General features: G+C 35.9%; 1 protein-coding gene and 3 non-coding genes across 4 annotated transcripts in view; all 4 read right to left on the bottom strand.

Annotated features, from left to right (window-relative positions):
* Positions 1-3,706: 3,706 nt before the first annotated feature.
* The window catches only part of LOC138320066 (eukaryotic translation initiation factor 4 gamma 3-like), a 27,477-nt gene continuing 13,237 nt past the window's right edge, over positions 3,707-17,946 (bottom strand). The window contains 14 exon segments of the mRNA XM_069263155.1: positions 3,707-5,743; positions 6,046-6,192; positions 6,667-6,748; positions 7,013-7,153; positions 7,632-7,727; positions 10,673-10,877; positions 11,091-11,263; positions 11,605-11,806; positions 12,090-12,245; positions 14,716-14,852; positions 15,074-15,216; positions 15,741-15,906; positions 16,342-16,446; positions 17,551-17,707. Of these exon segments, the coding sequence (XP_069119256.1) occupies positions 5,565-5,743; positions 6,046-6,192; positions 6,667-6,748; positions 7,013-7,153; positions 7,632-7,727; positions 10,673-10,877; positions 11,091-11,263; positions 11,605-11,806; positions 12,090-12,245; positions 14,716-14,852; positions 15,074-15,216; positions 15,741-15,906; positions 16,342-16,446; positions 17,551-17,707 (2,089 nt within the window). The 3' untranslated portion in view covers positions 3,707-5,564.
* On the bottom strand, positions 12,401-12,477 carry LOC138311176 (small nucleolar RNA R38). The gene has a single exon (XR_011206542.1). It is a non-coding gene; the product is annotated as a small nucleolar RNA R38 (small nucleolar RNA).
* On the bottom strand, positions 12,747-12,822 carry LOC138311171 (small nucleolar RNA R38). Its single transcript, XR_011206539.1, has one exon. It is a non-coding gene; the product is annotated as a small nucleolar RNA R38 (small nucleolar RNA).
* Positions 13,930-14,006, bottom strand: LOC138311208 (small nucleolar RNA R38). The gene has a single exon (XR_011206550.1). It is a non-coding gene; the product is annotated as a small nucleolar RNA R38 (small nucleolar RNA).

Below are 17,946 nucleotides of genomic sequence, written 5' to 3'. Positions count from 1 at the left end.
TTGCCCAGAAACAAGAGGCCCAGAGACCTGATTGGCCACCACACTCTGTTTTTTTTGTTTTCCCCTATATCTTCTGAACGTTCAGTTCATTGTTTCACTCCCAAAAATTCTATCTTCTCCTACCACTAGGCCCACACTCTATCTTTCTGCCTCTCTCACAAGGGGAACAAAACCAAAATTCTCCCCATACAACCTTCTGTTTACCCCAAGGATTTTTCTGGCCAAATTTGGTTAAAATCCAATACAGAACTATATCGACAATTAGCGATTTATAGGATTTACCTCTATTTCCCCTAATGGGCCCCACCCCTTCTTGCCCCCAGGGGGTCAGAGCCAAAATTTTATACAATTTTTCTGTTCTCTTTCCCCCCAAGGATGTTTCTGGTCAAATTTGGTTACAATCCATGCAGAACTCTAGGACAAGTAGCAATTTTATAGGATCACCACCTCATTTCCCCTATTTGGGCAATCCCCCCCCTCCTTGCCCCCTCTGGGGTCAGAGCCAAAATTTATCTAAATTTATTTCCCCTGTTTTTTTTTCCCCCCCCAAGGATGTTTGTGGCCAAATTTGGTTACAATCCATGCACTTTCTCTAGGACAAGTAGCGATTTATAGGAATACTTCCTATATTTCCCTATTAAAATGCCCCTCTGCCCCCCGGGGGGTCAGAGCCAAAATTTATACAATCTGTTCCCCTTCCCCAAAGGATGTTTGTGGCCGAAATTTGGTTACAATCCATGCAGAACTCTAGGACAAGTAGCAGTTTTTTATAGAATTTACCTCTTTTCCCCTATTGTGCCCCGCCCCTTAAATGGGGGTCAGAGCCAAAATTTTACAAGTTCTGCACGACAACCCATTAACCCCTAAGGATGTTTGATGGGACTTAAATTTGGTTACAATCCATGCATGCAGAACTCTAGGACAAGCCTAGCATTTTTATAAATTTACCTCTTTTCCCTATTGGGCCCCGAGTAGGGGGGGTCAGAGCCAAAATTTATACAAGTTCTGTTAGGTACAGGTTCCCCAAGGATGTTTGTGGCCAAATTTGGTTACAATCCATGCAAACCTCTAGGACAAGTAGCACAAAATTTTATAGGATTTACCTTTATTTTCCCTATTGGGTTCCCCGCCCCTCCTGCCCCCTGGGGGGGGGTCAGAGCTAAAATTTATACAAGTTCTGTTCCCCTTCCCCAAAGGATGTTTGTGGCCAAATTTGGTTACAATCCATGCAGAACTCTAGGACAAGTAGCTTTCTCTAGGAAAATGTTGACTGCGGACCTACTCCATTTCCTATCTTTTCTCGTGCCCCGAATTAGCGTCACGGTACGTAAAACTCTTCATTCATCATTCATCTCACCGCTGACTTGTATCGATTCGGCCAGGTGAGCTTTTAGAAAAGGACTTGGCCAAAAAGAAAACTGGTATGGATGCTACGCTCAAGTAGATCCAGCTTAACGAAACTGATTGGCTAGTTAGCTTAACCGATCTATTTCATCAACAATGCGTCTGTATCTACTTAAATTTGGTTACAAAGGGGGTTCATTCAGAAATTGCACATAGTAACATTTACCATTTTATGAATTTTTAGGCAATGTTTATGGTTTTAGTAAAAAGTGCATAATTGTATTGAAAACCTAAAAACAGCAAAAGGTACTTTAGACCATAAAAAGAATTGTAGGGAACCGCCATATGTCCCGGTTTCCGTGTGCAAAAAGTCAATCTCTGTATTTTAAGATAGTCCAGAAATGAACCTGTCCTACAAAAATTTAGCCATTTTTCAGTAAGTGGTTTGTAATTCATTACAGAAAAAAATGTACTAAAAGGTTAGTGGCAATTTTTCAACTTATTTATATAATTACCATAAGCTATGGCCTATGGTGCCGTACAGATAGTGCATATATCTCAATCACGGTTTTTCCAGTTATATGCTGCCACGATAAACAAACCTGGTATTCAGAAATATGCTCTTTCAGCAATGTTTCCTATGCTTACGAAAAAGTGCAAAAAATGAAACTAAACCTTATTGTGGGCAAAAATTAGCTAAATTATAACACAAATACTGAGAACAGATTTACCCCTCGTAGTTTCCCAGACGTTGTCACTACGGACTGAAGTGACATGTGTCGTGGAAAATTCTCAGAAATTCTATGGTTTTAGGAGTTAAAAATGCTCCGGAAACTGAACAAAGGTACAAAAATGTTCAGCATGGATATTTTTCAGCAATGTTTCCATGGTACGGAAAATATGCAAACAATGTAAAACCAAACAAGGAGCCGGCAAAGCTTGGCAGTATCACCCGCGCCCATGTTGGTGTATGAAAAGCTCAAACATAAAATAAATGAAGCGCATTGTAAACTAAGAGTTTAAATCTTGATAATTGTCATCCATAGTAGTTTTAACTATTTGAAACAGAGCTTAGTATTGTCCTTGAATAAATTCATACAACAACAATATATCCGCCTCTCCGAGTAACATGACATTTTAAAGATAAAAGAACACACAGAATTGATTGTAACATGTTTAAGTAATGATGAATATGATATTTTAGGAAACTTTAATAATATGGTACATTTTTTAATAAGTTTCCATGGTAACAGAAAAAAGTATTGAAATAAAAATGTGTTTGGAAGGTTTCCCATTAGAAAAAGGCACTAGAGCACTAGCCTAACATGTACAGAAAGTTTCGTGTAGCCAAATTGAACGGGTTTTCGAGTTATAGCCCGGAATAGAAAGGAAACTTTAATAAAATGGTATTTTTGAATAAGTTTCCATGGTAACAGAAAAAAGTATCGAAAATGAAAGGTTCCCATTAGCAAAAGTCACAACTAGAGCACTAGCCTAACATGTACAGAAAGTTTTGTGTAGCCAAGTTTGAACGGTTTTCGAGTTATAGCCCGGAATAGAAAGGAAACTTTAATAATATGGTTATTTTTTAATAAGTTTACTGAAGGTAACAGAAAAAGTATTGAAAATGGTAGGTTTCCAATTAGAAATAGGCACAACTAGAGCACTAGATATTAAACATGTACAGAAAAGTTTTGTGTAGCCAAGTTGAACGTTTTTATCGAGTTATAGCCCGAATAGAAAGGAAACTTTAATAATATGGTATTTTTTGAATAAGTTTCCATGGTAACAGATAAAGTATCGAAAATGAAAGGTTCCCATTAGCAAAAGGCACAACTAGAGCACTTAGACTAACATGTACAGAAAGTTTCGTGTAGCCAAGTTGAACAAGTTTAGGAGTTATAGCCCGGAAACGATACTCGGATATGCAGACCCTTCCTGCCCCCAGGGGGTCAGAGCCAAAACTTATACTTATACAAGTTTTATAGGATTTACCTCTGTTCCCCCTTCCCCCAAGGATGTTTGTGGCCAAATTTGGTTACAATCCGTGCAGAACTCCAAGACAAGTAGCAATTTATAGGATTTACCTCTATTTCCCCTATAGGGCCCCTTCGGCGGGCCAGGTGAGCTAAAAACTCAAAATTTAAGTCCTTTATCTCACAAGCCTCTTGAATTTTGACAGAAAATTTGTCAAATAACTTAAATATACAGTAAACAAACTTATTTTTGTAAGGGACTCGATTTCTTGATTTAAAAGGTTTATAGCACACTAATTACATTTGTAGTGAAATCGTTTTTGTGAAATCGGATTGCCACTAAAATCAGTTTGTTTTCACTATTACAAACAATACAACACTGAAAATACATTTTCTTCAAGATTTTATTTACATTACAACCCCCTTTTTGTTTCGTGTATTGTAATGAAAACCACCTGTTGGTTTGTGTAGTGGTTTTGTTTCACTGTAACAAGTATTGGGTTTGGGATGCTAGGGTGGGGGTTTCCCCAAGCATGGAGGTAACATGCCCATTCAGACTGACTGTCAGAGAATGTAGCAAATAAGAATATCAATATCTTCAAAACTCTTCAATCCCCACAGACAAATTATTTTTAGAAAATATTTGCCATTCTTATCGAATCTATTGTTCTAACCAACACTCCATTGTCATTATTACATTTTTTTTGTGCAAGTCAATGATCTGTCCCATTTCCTAATTAAAAATTGAGATGTCAATGCTTCATTAAGCATGTATGAACAAAAGTTAAGGCATGAAGGTAGTTCAGGCTATTTTTTTTTTCTTCATTGAATCTTGTATACATATAGATGATTGGTGACTTGCCATTCTCTATCACACAATTACTAACATGCCAACATTCGCTCGTTCCATATGTATAAAAGTCATCTAGATACAGGTACAAGTTTGAAGCCTATGACCGTTTATTGCAAAGATATTTTAGCCATGGGAGAGTCATATTGGAAATTTGCAATGATCACAATAAGTATTAATATGTATTCATGCTGAATCAAGTTTTTTAAATAATCAGTACTCCAACATCAATAAATTAAAATGATATGAGGCTGTGTGCCAGATACATGCAACAAAGGAATACAGAGCCTAACAGACATTGTAGGGCATGTAGTTTGAAAACAAAAGGGCAACAACTTCGATTATACATTAAACTGAGTGTTCATAATTTTCCTTGGCTCTGATTTTCCATACTTATGAAATAGCACAGTAAGCTTGTCTAGTAGCACCATGTGACAGAGTTAACACAGCACACATGCACTGTCTTTTATGTATAAGTTTTAAAAGGCTGACACAAGTTAGTATTTACAGAATGTAATTATTATAAAGGACATTGGTGTATACAAAATGAAAACAAAAGAAAACCAGATCAAATTTATCTTACGATGAAATCTATCAGTTAAGAATGCTAATACTGAAATGACAGGAAATGTTTACTTTCAAATTAATGGATATTCCATTACAAAATTTATTCTTGTTCCAAACATCCAATGACAGTCACTCGAAAATTTCATGGCTGAACACTTATTTATCATGCAATACATGATACAACATATTAAATAGTATATCTTGCTTATAAAACCATCACGTTCACGATGGGAATCATAATTTGTACTATAATCACTTGCACCAATTTTTTAATCACAATCTGTTTGTCGTTTATTCAACAACAAAAATAGCTGACTCAAACAACAACTTGCATCCCACACATATACACTATACATTCTCCACAGCCTTTCGCACATGTGTGCATACACAAAACAATAACTTGGTTTCATTTACCATCTCAACATTCACAACAATGAAGAACAAATTTTCTTGATAAATGCAACAAATGTATCATCATATATGCAGAACATCGGGGATAGAGTATATCCCAAAGGGTTTATATATACATGTAATACAAAACATGACCAGGCAGTTATTCCTGGTGACCTGACATCATTAACGAAGTCTCTCATAGTCACATATTCACAGAATTTAGTATGCAACATGTCAAGTCAGTCGCATGTTTTGTTGCATAATATATTTAGAAGTAAAGAAAAATATGTGAGCATCTTGACACAATTATTTGGCCAAGTACAAATATTTCATACTTCTTTCAACATTAAATTTCTCTGTAATTTGTAATGATTCCCCTAAATCAGAAATAAATAACCCCCACTTTATTGACTAAATTCCTATAAAAGCCATCCTCAGCTATCGCTAGTCTCCTCCGCTTCTCTTAGCCACGTGAAGAACTGGACAACTTGTCGCATGGCTACCCCCTTGCCTTCCTGCTCAGCAGGCTCTTCACTCTTCTCCCATTGGTTAAATGCATCCTCTGATATTATGTCTTCATCGTATAGTGTATCAAACAATGTTCTTAGTACACCTGTGAACCAAAACGGTAATCAATGAAGGAATCTCAGTGTACACAATACACATCAATTACTACCTAAACTTAAGGTTCAATTTATTTTCACAGGGACTTAATTTTGCAGTTTTATCAATATATTCTTTTTTTCCTCAAAAATGACTGCTATAAATTCCTTATATTAATTTGTTACAAGAGAAGAATGTTTTCAAACAGCAATTTAAACATAATAAATTAATTTTGAGCTCTCCTTGTTTAACAGGTTCCCTCTCATGGTTGAGATAAGACATTTTTAAAATGTGTTTGTTGTCTGAACATACCTGGTGGATGCTCAAGTTTGTGGACAAGTGATTGCAGAGCATAAAGTGCTTGTAACTCAAACTCGGCCTGATGATCAAGGTACTTCTGTAATAATGCACCACGGCTAATGACATCACGAGGCTCCACTCGAGCACTGCTTCCACGACCTGCAACAACGGCACAACTTCTTACACAAAGATTCTCTATTTAGTTTTAGCATGACAAAATCATTCACATATCATAACTTCTTACACAAAGATTCTCTATTTAGTTTTAGCATGACAAAATCATTCACATATCACACCTTCTTACACAAAGATTCTCTATTTAGTTTTAGCATGACAAAATCATTCAAATATCTATCCTCTTAGAGCAATTTTATATACATGTGTTCAATGAAATATTTACAATATGCAATGTATCATCTTTGTTTTCTTTTTAAATGACGCTGAAAAGTAGTGTCAAATTTCACTGGAGCATGTTACCAGTGTTGATGTAGGTATGGTTGGAGTTTGTAATGTCTAATGGGAACAATCACAATTTCAGTAGCAGCAGTGAATGTGGTAGATCGGTTAATGAAGAAAGGAATTTTAAACAGCTAACTCAGTAGTTGTATAAAGTAAAACGCCTCATGGCCTTACCTGTAATTGCACATGAACAAACTGCTGTCATCAGCACACGGACAAAATACTTTGATTTTGTGATTGGGTCATCCAAATTTGTCTGTAAATAGAGATTTATTTTGTCACAAATATTTAAAGCGTAATCATTGTGTTATGATTGTATACATAATTTCTACAAATATCTGTCTATACTACAATTTTTTTAGGGGTATATTGGGTGCCAAATACGGCCCCTTTCCCTAGAAAAATACAATTGTAGTGCTAGTCACACTACTACACTAAAAGTAAGATCAATTAAATTGTAGTCTTTTTAAAATGTTTCATCAGCAGGGGTGTTGAACCATGTCACATGCTGTAAACTGACCTCAATCCAATCAAAGATATCCTCATTTGAGGCCTTCTTCTCCTGTAAGAGCTGGTCCAGGTTTTCCTGGATGGTCTCCATGGGCATTGCTATAGTGGGTGTCGTAGGCTGGCTGCCATCTGGCTCAGTGAAATCCAAACTCTGAAACACAAAACTTTCAATTTACAATCAGGTTTCACCAATCAAATACCTATATATGCATTTGGTACTTGGTACTGTCTTTAGATCTCTATTTGATTTTTGTTTGATTGGCCAAAAGTTTGCTATAATCATCCCAGCAAAATCTTCATAAAGTTTCTTTTGAAGTTCAACATATGACTGGCATTACTTGTTTTCACAGACGATAATATACAGTAAAACAAGGTTATGACAAATCTTTCAGACTCCATTTCCATCAACAAATCAATGTTACAGGAAAATAGACATTGTTATACACATACCCAAACAATATGACACTTGCTGCAAAATCAAAATGCTTTATTGTATCCAACAACTGTTCATTTCCCCACCTTTCTCTGTTTATAGGCTAACACTACATCAGACAGCCTCTTTTCAACAAAATCTTGGATGCAGGATTTAACATCATTGGTTATAGAAGTAAAACATTATAACTGCTTACATTGGTTCTTAAGAAGGGTTTCACATCGTCATTTGGCATAAAGTCACTCCATTGTAAACCAGAACTCTTCCAAATGGATGCAATCTTCTTGTGTCCCTGGAAATGAAATTGTAAATGGTAAATTAAGGTGGGCTTCATTTTTGTGTGCTGCACAGGGTATGCAAACAATCAAGTGAAATCAAAGCAAAATTTCCCAAGATTATTTTCATGCTACCTAGGTAAATTAACAAATCGTTAAAAACTTCAAATGCATTCGCAATGAGAAAAATTTAAAAAAAAGCTCTTTTCTCCATATTTGGCAAAGCCTCATCATCTCCTTTTCCTAAGTCTTGCCCCAAAATAAACCTTGTATTGCAAGATATTATGAAATGAAAGATGTGATAAACAATTTCAAAATGATTATGGATGCTCAATTGCAGCTCATGCAGGACATGCGTTCCTCGGAGAGGTACGGTAGGCCTAATGTGGAACTACCAGACATGACTCGTCATTACAGTGACGACGAAGAGTCAATGGATGTCTGTGACCAAATAGACGAATTCCTAAAATCCTCCGATGATGAGAAAGAGGAGGAAAATGTTAACTTAAGTGGGGCCACGAACAGTTCGACAAGTGCGGTAAATGACGACCTGCCCGACTGTATGAAAGAACTCGTGCAGGATTTTAGTCACGAGGAGAACACAGGCCCGAAATTGGAAAATGAAAAATTGGCCAGTCTCCTAACTGACATGTTGACTAAACATATGCCGGAGGAAAAACTTAAAACAAAGCTTGATTCCTATCCAAGACCTGAGAATATGGAACATCTACAAGCGCCCAAGGTAAATCCTGAGATTTGGCGGAAATTAAAATCCGAGACAAAAAGTCGGGATATTCGTGTTCAGAAAGCGCAGACGCGAATGACGAAAGGTCTCACTCCGCTGGCCCGTTTGATTCAAATCTTAACGGAGGGGAAAAAAGACAAAACCGACAACCTAAAGTCGAAACTCGACGATATGCTTAAACTGGCTATTGACAGTTTTACACTGTTGGGCAGTGCATCTCAGGAACTTTCCCAGCGACGTAGGGAATTGATTAGGCCTGATCTAAATAACACTTATGGCTCTCTGTGTTCAAAATATAACCCGGTCACAACACATTTATTTGGTGACGATTTGCCGAAGGCCATGAAAGACATTAGTGACACAAATAGAGTGGCCAGCAGAGTTAGCTCCGGCGCAGACTACGCATTTGTCAAGGGAAATTCCCGATACGCATACAAAGGAAAAGCACCGTATCGAATGCACCCATATAACAACAGAGGTCGGGGTCACCATCATGGAGGCTATAAACAAACACATAGTCACGATCAGCCCAAGAAAACATGGACAAAAAACTTCAAAAAGGGGCAGGAGAGAAAGTAAACCGACTTCCTGTACAGACCCAACCGGTTTTAACTCAAACTCAGGTGAGTGATGAGAACTGGCTATTATTTCTCTCTGAAACTAAAACAAAACTACATGAGCAGGTACAGCAATTCAATGCAGGCTCATTAAGTAAACACATTCCTTTTTGGAGAGGTTTAACTTCAGACTTCGTACTTTTAGATGTGTTAAAAGGCGTTCTGCTTCAGCGGCCTTTCGAGCTAATGTTCCAGTGCAAACAATTCTCAACACAGCAGGTTGGAGCAAAGAATCCACTTTTGCCAAATTTTATCTTAAACCTGTGGCTAAAAACTAGTAAAGAGTGTGTTTTGAGATTGAATTGTCTCCCTTGGACTACATTTTTGCTCCAAGTTAACTATCTTTGACTTATGGTTGGAAATGTGTATAGACTAGTGTATTTTGCAAAGAACTCATGTGACTTAATGGACAGTTGTGCAAGTGTGTGGTGATCTGAGATGTTTGGATTCGCAAATATGGATGTGGATTCATTGTTGTTATCTTCAAATGAACTTTTTCATGTTAATTCTTATATTAATTGCTTAGCTTGGTTTTTTAACAACATGGACATTATTATTAATAACATTTGACATGTTTATGTTTCTTACTTTTCTTTGGAGGTTTGTTATTATAACATGTTTGCTATCATAGACTTATGTTGTTTTGCTATTTGAAAAATTTTTCATGTAATACAATGCTAGGAATAATACACTTTCAATTTCTTTCTGGATTTTTTCGTTATTGTTTTCATTTCGTGAACACTCTCTTTAAACCTCTCATGGGATCCCGTAGTACCTAATCTGTAGTGAAGACAGAATTTAAGAATTAAATGAGACTTACCTGTAAGTTGAAATTTGATGATAATTCTGTCTTCACTCCAGATGGTACGAAGGGATCACATGCCCGCCCTGTTTGGCACCCACCCTTTTTCTTTATGGGATTTAGCTTATTTTATATTATTGCTATTCTTATGGGGCCTGTTAAGTGTTCACTCATATGCTTTAAAGAATGACTGGTGATATGCGCACGCATCTCATGTGATCCCTTCGTACCATCTGGAGTGAAGACAGAATTATCATCAAATTTCAACTTACAGGTAAGTCTCATTTAATTCTTAAATTATTCTGGCAAAATTAAGAAAATTTGCCCTTTTGTGGCCCCGCCCCTCTGACCCTAGGGGTCGGACCAGGCTCATTTATATAAAATATGATTGTCCTTCCCTAATGAAGTTTCACACCAAATATGGATGAAATCCATCCAAGGATGAAGGAGGAGTAGGATTTTAAAGCTAAAATTAAGAAAATTTGCCCTTTTGAGGCCCTGCCCCTCTGACCCTAGGGGTCGGACCAAGCTCATTTATATAAAATATGATTGTCCTTCCCCAATGAAGTTTCACACCAAATATGGATGAAATCCATCCAAGGATGAATTAAAAAAAAGGCTCTTTTCTCCATATTTGGCATCATCTCCTTTTCGTAAGTCTCGCCCCAAAATAAATAATATATTCTCTATATTTAAATGTATTATTAGGTCGGTGACATATCTAAGTAGCCTTCAAATTGCATGAACTTTTGCAATATGCCACCAACACTGGATAGATCAAGATTTCTTTAATCTTACCTCTCGTTTACTTGCGTCATGTAGAATGGCAGCAAGCAGAACAGAAGCTTTGCGACTAGCCTTAAGGGGCTCAATGGCATCCTTGAGAAAACTAAATGGAACACTGCCATCTTGAACCATAGGTCCAATTAGTTCTCCAAAATACTGCCAGATCTTTGGAATGTCTATTTCCATATCCTCTGCAAATTGAAGGATTTCATGTAGCCTGTAAAAAACAATGTATAAATTTTAATGCATGTAACAACACATTTTTTCTGGAAATAGTTTACTTTATATCAGTCAAATCACAATTATCTTAAGTTTCAGAACTGGGAAGAAAAACAATAGCGTAGATAAGTTATTTTTTTATCATTTTCATCAAGTGCAGACACATTTTAAACTACTATACTATTTGCTTTTTAACATTGAAAACATTTACCCATTAATGTAAACTTTCACTGGAACAGAGCCCTTCTTGACTAAGTCGTGGAGCAGATGTCCAGTTTGTCGCCGAGCCACTTCAGATCTCTCCAGAACGTGGTTAAGGGCAGCACTCACAAACAAATGTAACGTTGATTGGGAATTTAATTCCTCTACACACATTATTGCTTCCTGTAAATGAAAGAAACAGTATTTTAGTGGTTTAAACAAATTTCCGTTTATCATAGTGTATACCTACTATGAAGGGCTCTTTGCTACATGTTTGGCATTGTCAAGTAAAACATAAACTGGTATATCAATAATAATGAGAATGGCTATGTTTGATTTCATAAAACCTTATGCTTGTTTTTCAGTCATTTAGCAACTAGATATGGGTACCAAAGCTACTAGATGTGGGCAACAACTACACGTCTCTCATTTCATGGTAGATGCAAAAGACGGCCATTATCAGAGTACATAACGGGGACTGATATTGCTGTTTATATCTTGCACTTCATGACTTTGCCACCTACGTTTACATCTTGTATATGAAGGAACTCGTCCACAATTGAAAGAGTCTTTTTCTCCATCTCCTCTTGACTCATTTCCTTGGCAGGGGCAGCAGGTGCTGCTGGAGGGGCTACAGGTTCTTTCTTCTCTTCCCGCACCTCCCGACTTCTACTGCTTTCACGACTAGGACCTTCTTTTGGAGTGGTTTGACCACCAATTATGCTCCTGTAAAACAAATTACCGACGTTAGTTGGAATTTTACATCTGGGACACAAGGTTATGTTCAGGTATACCTACATCTAAGAGATAAAGGCTTTCTTAAGTGGAACCAAGATGTATTTGATGGTATAATAAAGGAAAAACATTCAAGAAAATTTTTGTTGTTTGATCTCTAATTAATTCTTAATTTTGTCATCGATAACATTCCTCTTTCCATGCCCACCCAAAGATTTTTCCTCTTAGAATCAAAGATATTCTGAACATGTGACTAAATTTAACCAAATATTACCTTGCTGCAGCGAGTGCCTTCTCCCGTTCCTGTTCTTGTGATGATCGTGGTGTTACTCTGTTTGGACGACCAAAACCTCCAGGTTGTTGTCTTCTGTTGGGACTTGCACCCAGACGACTTCTACTCTCATCTTCTGATCGGCTCAATGCTGAAAACCTGCCAAATACAAATCAAATTTGTTATATCAGTTAAATTCTGAGCATAAATGTGGATCTAGGACGAAAAATATTAGTCGTCTTTTATAAGGTTGTGAAATAATATCTTTTGCATTCATTTTTATTTTTTATCAAGAATAAGTTTTGTATGACTGATGAAGCCTCAGTAACGAGGAAAGAGTCGGCATCTTGTACACTGAGACAGGGATAACTTTTCTTCATCATTGGCTTCAGTCAAATCACCAAACCATTTCATGTTACCAGAATGATGTCTACAAGTTTCTGCATTAGATCTTATGATGATCTTACTTTGGTCTAAGTATCTTATGATGATCTACTTTGGTCTAAGTAGACATTTTACATCAACATTAAAACAAGGTATACTAGCCATTGAAATATATTAAGGAGCATTTTCAATTTTTATAAACATCACAAATCAATAATCTTTACCAAATCATTAGCAACAAGTCAGTCATTTTATTTCTTTTATATCAATGATTGAAGAAGCCTCAGTAACGAGGAAAGAGTCAGCATCTTATACACTAAGACAGGGATAACTTTCTTCATCATTGGCTTCAGTCAAATCACCAAAAATTCAGTTACTAGAAAGTGTATAAGTTTCTTCATCAAATCTTGTGATTGGTTTACTTTGCTTTTTGTCTAAGTAAACATATTTTCAATCCAAATTAAAACAAGGTATCGATGCCATGTATTTCAATTCTCATATTTTTTCACTATCAACAAATCAAAATTTGAATGCAACTACAGATCTAGATATTTCTTCATAATAATGACAGATGAAACCTCAGTAACGAGGAAAGAGTCGGCATCTTATACACTGAGACAGGGATAACTTTCTTCATCATTGGCTTCATCGCTCCCCCCACTTTTTTTTATCAATGATTGGCATTGTTAGCTGTATTTTGATATTGGATAACTAAGGACTTTCAATTCCTATAATGGTTTGGTTTATATTGTTCAATTTTGGATTGAAAACTTAAGTGACAATAGCGAAGCCAGTCGTTCTCCAGGAATTTTTCGTTCAACAAACATTACTCATCTACTGCCACACATGGATTTCAAACCAACAAACAAGAGATGGTGTAAACAGAAGGGTAACTATCGCTTTAGTTCTTTGTAGAAGGGTATACAATCAATATATAAAATAGGACTGAATTTTGGATTATAATAAGAGTTGGGCTTGTTATACCTAAACTGTTTTCATCATTATCACTAATTGTCAGTAGATCAGACTGTCAAAGCCTCAGTAACGAGGAAAGTGTCGGCACCTTGTACACTAGGACAGGGATAACTTTTCTTCATCATTGGCTTTTGTCAAAATCTTTTCAAAGAAATTAATTATCAACAAATGACAATTCAAAAGATAATTCATAGACACAAACTTACATAACGTAGTTGTTACATGATTTCTATGGTAGTATTTAATTATGATTGTTTACATTCTACAACATACTGCAAGTCTGTTGCTATATGGATCTCTATTCTACAGCAAATGCTTGTGTAAAATTAAACTACACATGTATTTCATACACTATAATAGTTATGATGTATACCGCGTACTTTATATTTCTTAATGCAGAAAAAAATTTCAGGAGGAATTTATTTTTTAGCATGTAATCATAATAAGATAGGCCAGCCCCTGAAATGTAGTTTGTTAGCACTGTCAAAGCCTCAGTAACGAGGAAAGTGTCGGCATCTTGTACACTGAGACAGGGATAACTTTTCTTCATCATTGGCTTTGACAGCAAGTAGGAAAGTATCATTAAATGTTTAAAGAGAAACAAGTAAAGATGTGATGCAAGGTATTGTTAGAGTTGTTTCCACAACCCAATATTTGACAATTTTGTTTTTATCACATCCAGAAAGTTAATTATGAAATAAGGATTTCATTCTGAACCTTATTCAAAAACATGAATTATTCAAACTCTTTTCAGATTACTGATGATTTCATTGATCAGGTATTATAGTAGTCTTATCTAAATACAGTATAGGTTATTGCCTAATGAACAAGCAAAAACTGAACTATGATCAATTTTTTTTGCGGGTGTTTATAAATGATATCAAATCAAGTATTTGAATAGGCATTACTGCCAGGAATGAAACCTTTGACATATGACTTACTATTCTTATGCTCAACCAAACTGAACGAAAAATGGATAACTGGCGATAGCCCTAGGGTTTCATTATTGATTCACATATTTAACCATCACTGGACCCTCCTATTAGGACTGTGCTAGCCTCAGTAACATAAAAGTGTCGGCACCTTGTACACTAAGACAGGGATAACTTTTCTTCATCATAGGTCCAAGTCACAAGTCTGAACAATAAGAAGAACTACAGGATAAGCAGGTGAAAATCTGATTTTGAATTTGTTTTATAGCTTTCAGGGTTTCTACTTCATTAAGATATTTCTGATTTTTTCCCCACCTATATGTACTGGGGCTGTTTACCTGTTGCTAGGTGCATTAGATGATCGCTCTGCTTCCTGAGATGCTCTGGCTCCTCCGCCTGTGCTTCCCCTCTGCCAGCCAGCGAACCGTCCCGCACCTCCACCAGGACCAAGCTGTACACTCTCATCCACATTTTGCTGTTAACACAAATTATTTACTGATTCACTGAGACTTTTGTTTCTGTTAATCACACATACAAGTCTTTTTGTCTTCTTCAGTAAAGAACCTCATTTTGATGTTCACACATACAAGTCTTTGTGTCTTCTTCAGTAAAGAACCTCATTTTGATGTATAATTTAAAATATTTGATAAACTTAAGTTTATTCTAGTCATCAATTATGTACATTATTTCTCTTACCCGAGATAGTTTAAGTCTAGATGGATCAATGGTTTGACGCTCTGCGTTGATTCTAACTGGTGGTTGTCTTCCACCCACTGTGGCCCAGCCATCAGCACCACCAGGAGGTCCACCCTGTGATCCAGGACCACGCCTTCCGCCTCCTGTTAATGTGATCAAGTTAATAATTATTTTTCTTCTGTACTAATCAAATTTTATCAGGCTAAATAATACATAACATATAATATATCAATGAAACCATATACTTAACATAAACAGTGGAAGTTAAACTTACTTCCATATAATCAAGCCTGAATTTGTGTGTTATACCAACACCTATCTTTAAAAGATGTATCTCATTTTCTTTCTTATATTCTAATTTATTTCACTTTCTAGTTTTTAGTGTTCCGAATTCAAAATAATTCCTTCTGGAATCGCAGAAAAAAATTTCTGAGCATGTGTATACCTAATCAAACTATTGTCTGCTCTCCATTTCAAACATAACAATACCTCAGTAACGAGGAAAGAGTCAGCATCTTTTTCACTAAGACAGGGATAACTTTCCTTCATCATTGGTTTGTGATGATTTGAAATTTACAATAGTTTCAGTTTCCTACAGAAATATATACCTAGATGAAATCTTTTGATACAAGTTGTGTTTTCCTAATTGTTATTGATATAAACTTGCCTTTAGATCCACTGCCACCACCACCACCTCCTCCACGCTGCTCTCTTTGTTGGGCAACTGCCTGTTGAGCCAAGAGTTGTCTCTCTTGATCCTCCCTCTGAGCTTCTTTATGAATCTGGTCCAAGGTTTTGGGGTTATTTTCATCCCTCCTTGGTACCCAGCGATTCTAAAAGGACAAATTTTTCTTTACTACCAATTCAGAATCTTATCCAACTAGTGACGTGATCAACTAGAAATGTTATTATCAAAATGTTTAAATTTCTGTAGTCACATTAATTTTCATTAAGAAAATTCAAAACTGCTGAATTGCTCAATACATATACCATTGACTGACAAAGCCTCAGTAACGAGGAAAGAGTCGGCATCTTGTACACTGAGACAGGGATAACTTTTCTTCATCATTGGCTTCAGTCAGGCAACCATTTCTTTTTCAAAGACATTTATTTTACAAGACCACAGACATTTATTTTACAACACCAACATCTAAGTTTAGAACTGTAATTAATTAAGTCAACATAAGATTTTTTATCAATATTTTAAAATTCATAGCACAGAAAAAATATACAGTGTATTAAACATTTTTAGTGAAGATGGAACTCACCATTCTCAATTCAATTACATCTTGTAACATGAATCTCACTCTGGAAGATGTCTTCTTGTCTTGTGCAATTTTCCCCATTTGTTGGAAATATTGTTCCATCCTTGGCTGCAAAAGTGTGAAATTCAAAGTCATAAAATGGTTTGAAAATTCCAAACCATAAAAGAAAGTTTCCACAAATTTTATCATATTCCACACCATGAAAGAAACTTACCACAAATTTCATGTTTAATATAGAATATCTATTATGTTACTTGTATCAATGGTTGAAATTTGTTGTTCTACATCCATCAAAAGATGAATTAAGACATCAAAAGTTTGCTATCAAGTTACATATATGTTCTCAACAGTTACCATATTTATTCTATAAGAAGCCCTGTCTCTAAGAAACGCCTCCCACCTAATTGCTTATTTATTTTTCCAACCTAAGTCACAAAACTTCCAATCAAATTGTCAAATGTTCATACTGTAAGGTAATATTAAAATCAAAAGGCCAAGAGAATTGGTTTCAAAATCATAACAAAACATTTGTCTTTAGTGATATTAGCTTATGATCATGATTTAACTTCTAAGGGCCGACTTGCAGGCCTAAGCTTAGGGCATCAGGTGAAGAAGCCATGTGTTCACTGGGCCAAAATGTGCTTGATAATTCTTCTGGTTTTGTTCTCAATGTAATGATTTATCTTGATAAAGTTTCAAAAATACACGTGAATATAAACTTCATTTAAACACTCTATGAAGTATTTCTTGCGCCTGCTATACGAATGCACCGTTATACTCTCTCATGTGCTCCCATGATGCACTGCGCTGGATCTCTAGTGTAAACAATCACGGTGGCTTTGTTACATGTACCGACATGACCTCTGACACAATGTTTGCAAGGTAGTGATATGTTAGGAATTAAATGACTAATGATTTAGTTACACAATTTGAGGCAAAATGATATGATAAGTGATATGGTTGAACTCACAGTCATGACCTAATTAAAGTGTCTAGCCAGAAATTCCACATAGTGTTGTTTTCTACACACGTCAGCAAGTTACTGAGCTAAGCTAAATGATACATTGTTCATGATTAAGTGCTTCATGGCTTCTAATGGAATAAATACAAAATTCAGAATACATTTCTGTATAAATCCAGAGACTTGTCACATTGTAAAAATTAAAAGCAGTTTTATACCCTTTAAAATAGGATTCAAGGTTAATATATTACCTTGGCTTTATCAGAATCCAATTCTTTTCCGATGGTAGTGAGAAGACGACACAGGCACTCGAGCGATTCTAGATCTTTGGCTTTGAGCAATTTAAATACGCAGTCATGCATAATGTTCTCGGTTAACATTTTTAATTTAAACAATTCACCAATAAACCTGAAAAGAAAAGAAAAACACTGATCAGATACAAACATTATAAAATTAAAATTGTCATAATGAAGATGAAGACAATTTAGTTGCAAGCAATAATTTACATATTTAGTAGGAAAGACTAGCTTACAGGAGACTAACTGGAATGATTTTAAGGGCCACCTCTTTAGCATACATTTTAATATTAAAGATGCTCCATCGCTGACAAATCGTATTTTTTTACTATTAAAAACTGGATTTAGTAT

This window comes from Argopecten irradians, chromosome 1 (assembly GCF_041381155.1).
Source record: "Argopecten irradians isolate NY chromosome 1, Ai_NY, whole genome shotgun sequence".
Classification (NCBI taxonomy): domain Eukaryota; kingdom Metazoa; phylum Mollusca; class Bivalvia; order Pectinida; family Pectinidae; genus Argopecten; species Argopecten irradians.
This window is presented reverse-complemented; position numbering and strand designations above follow the sequence as displayed.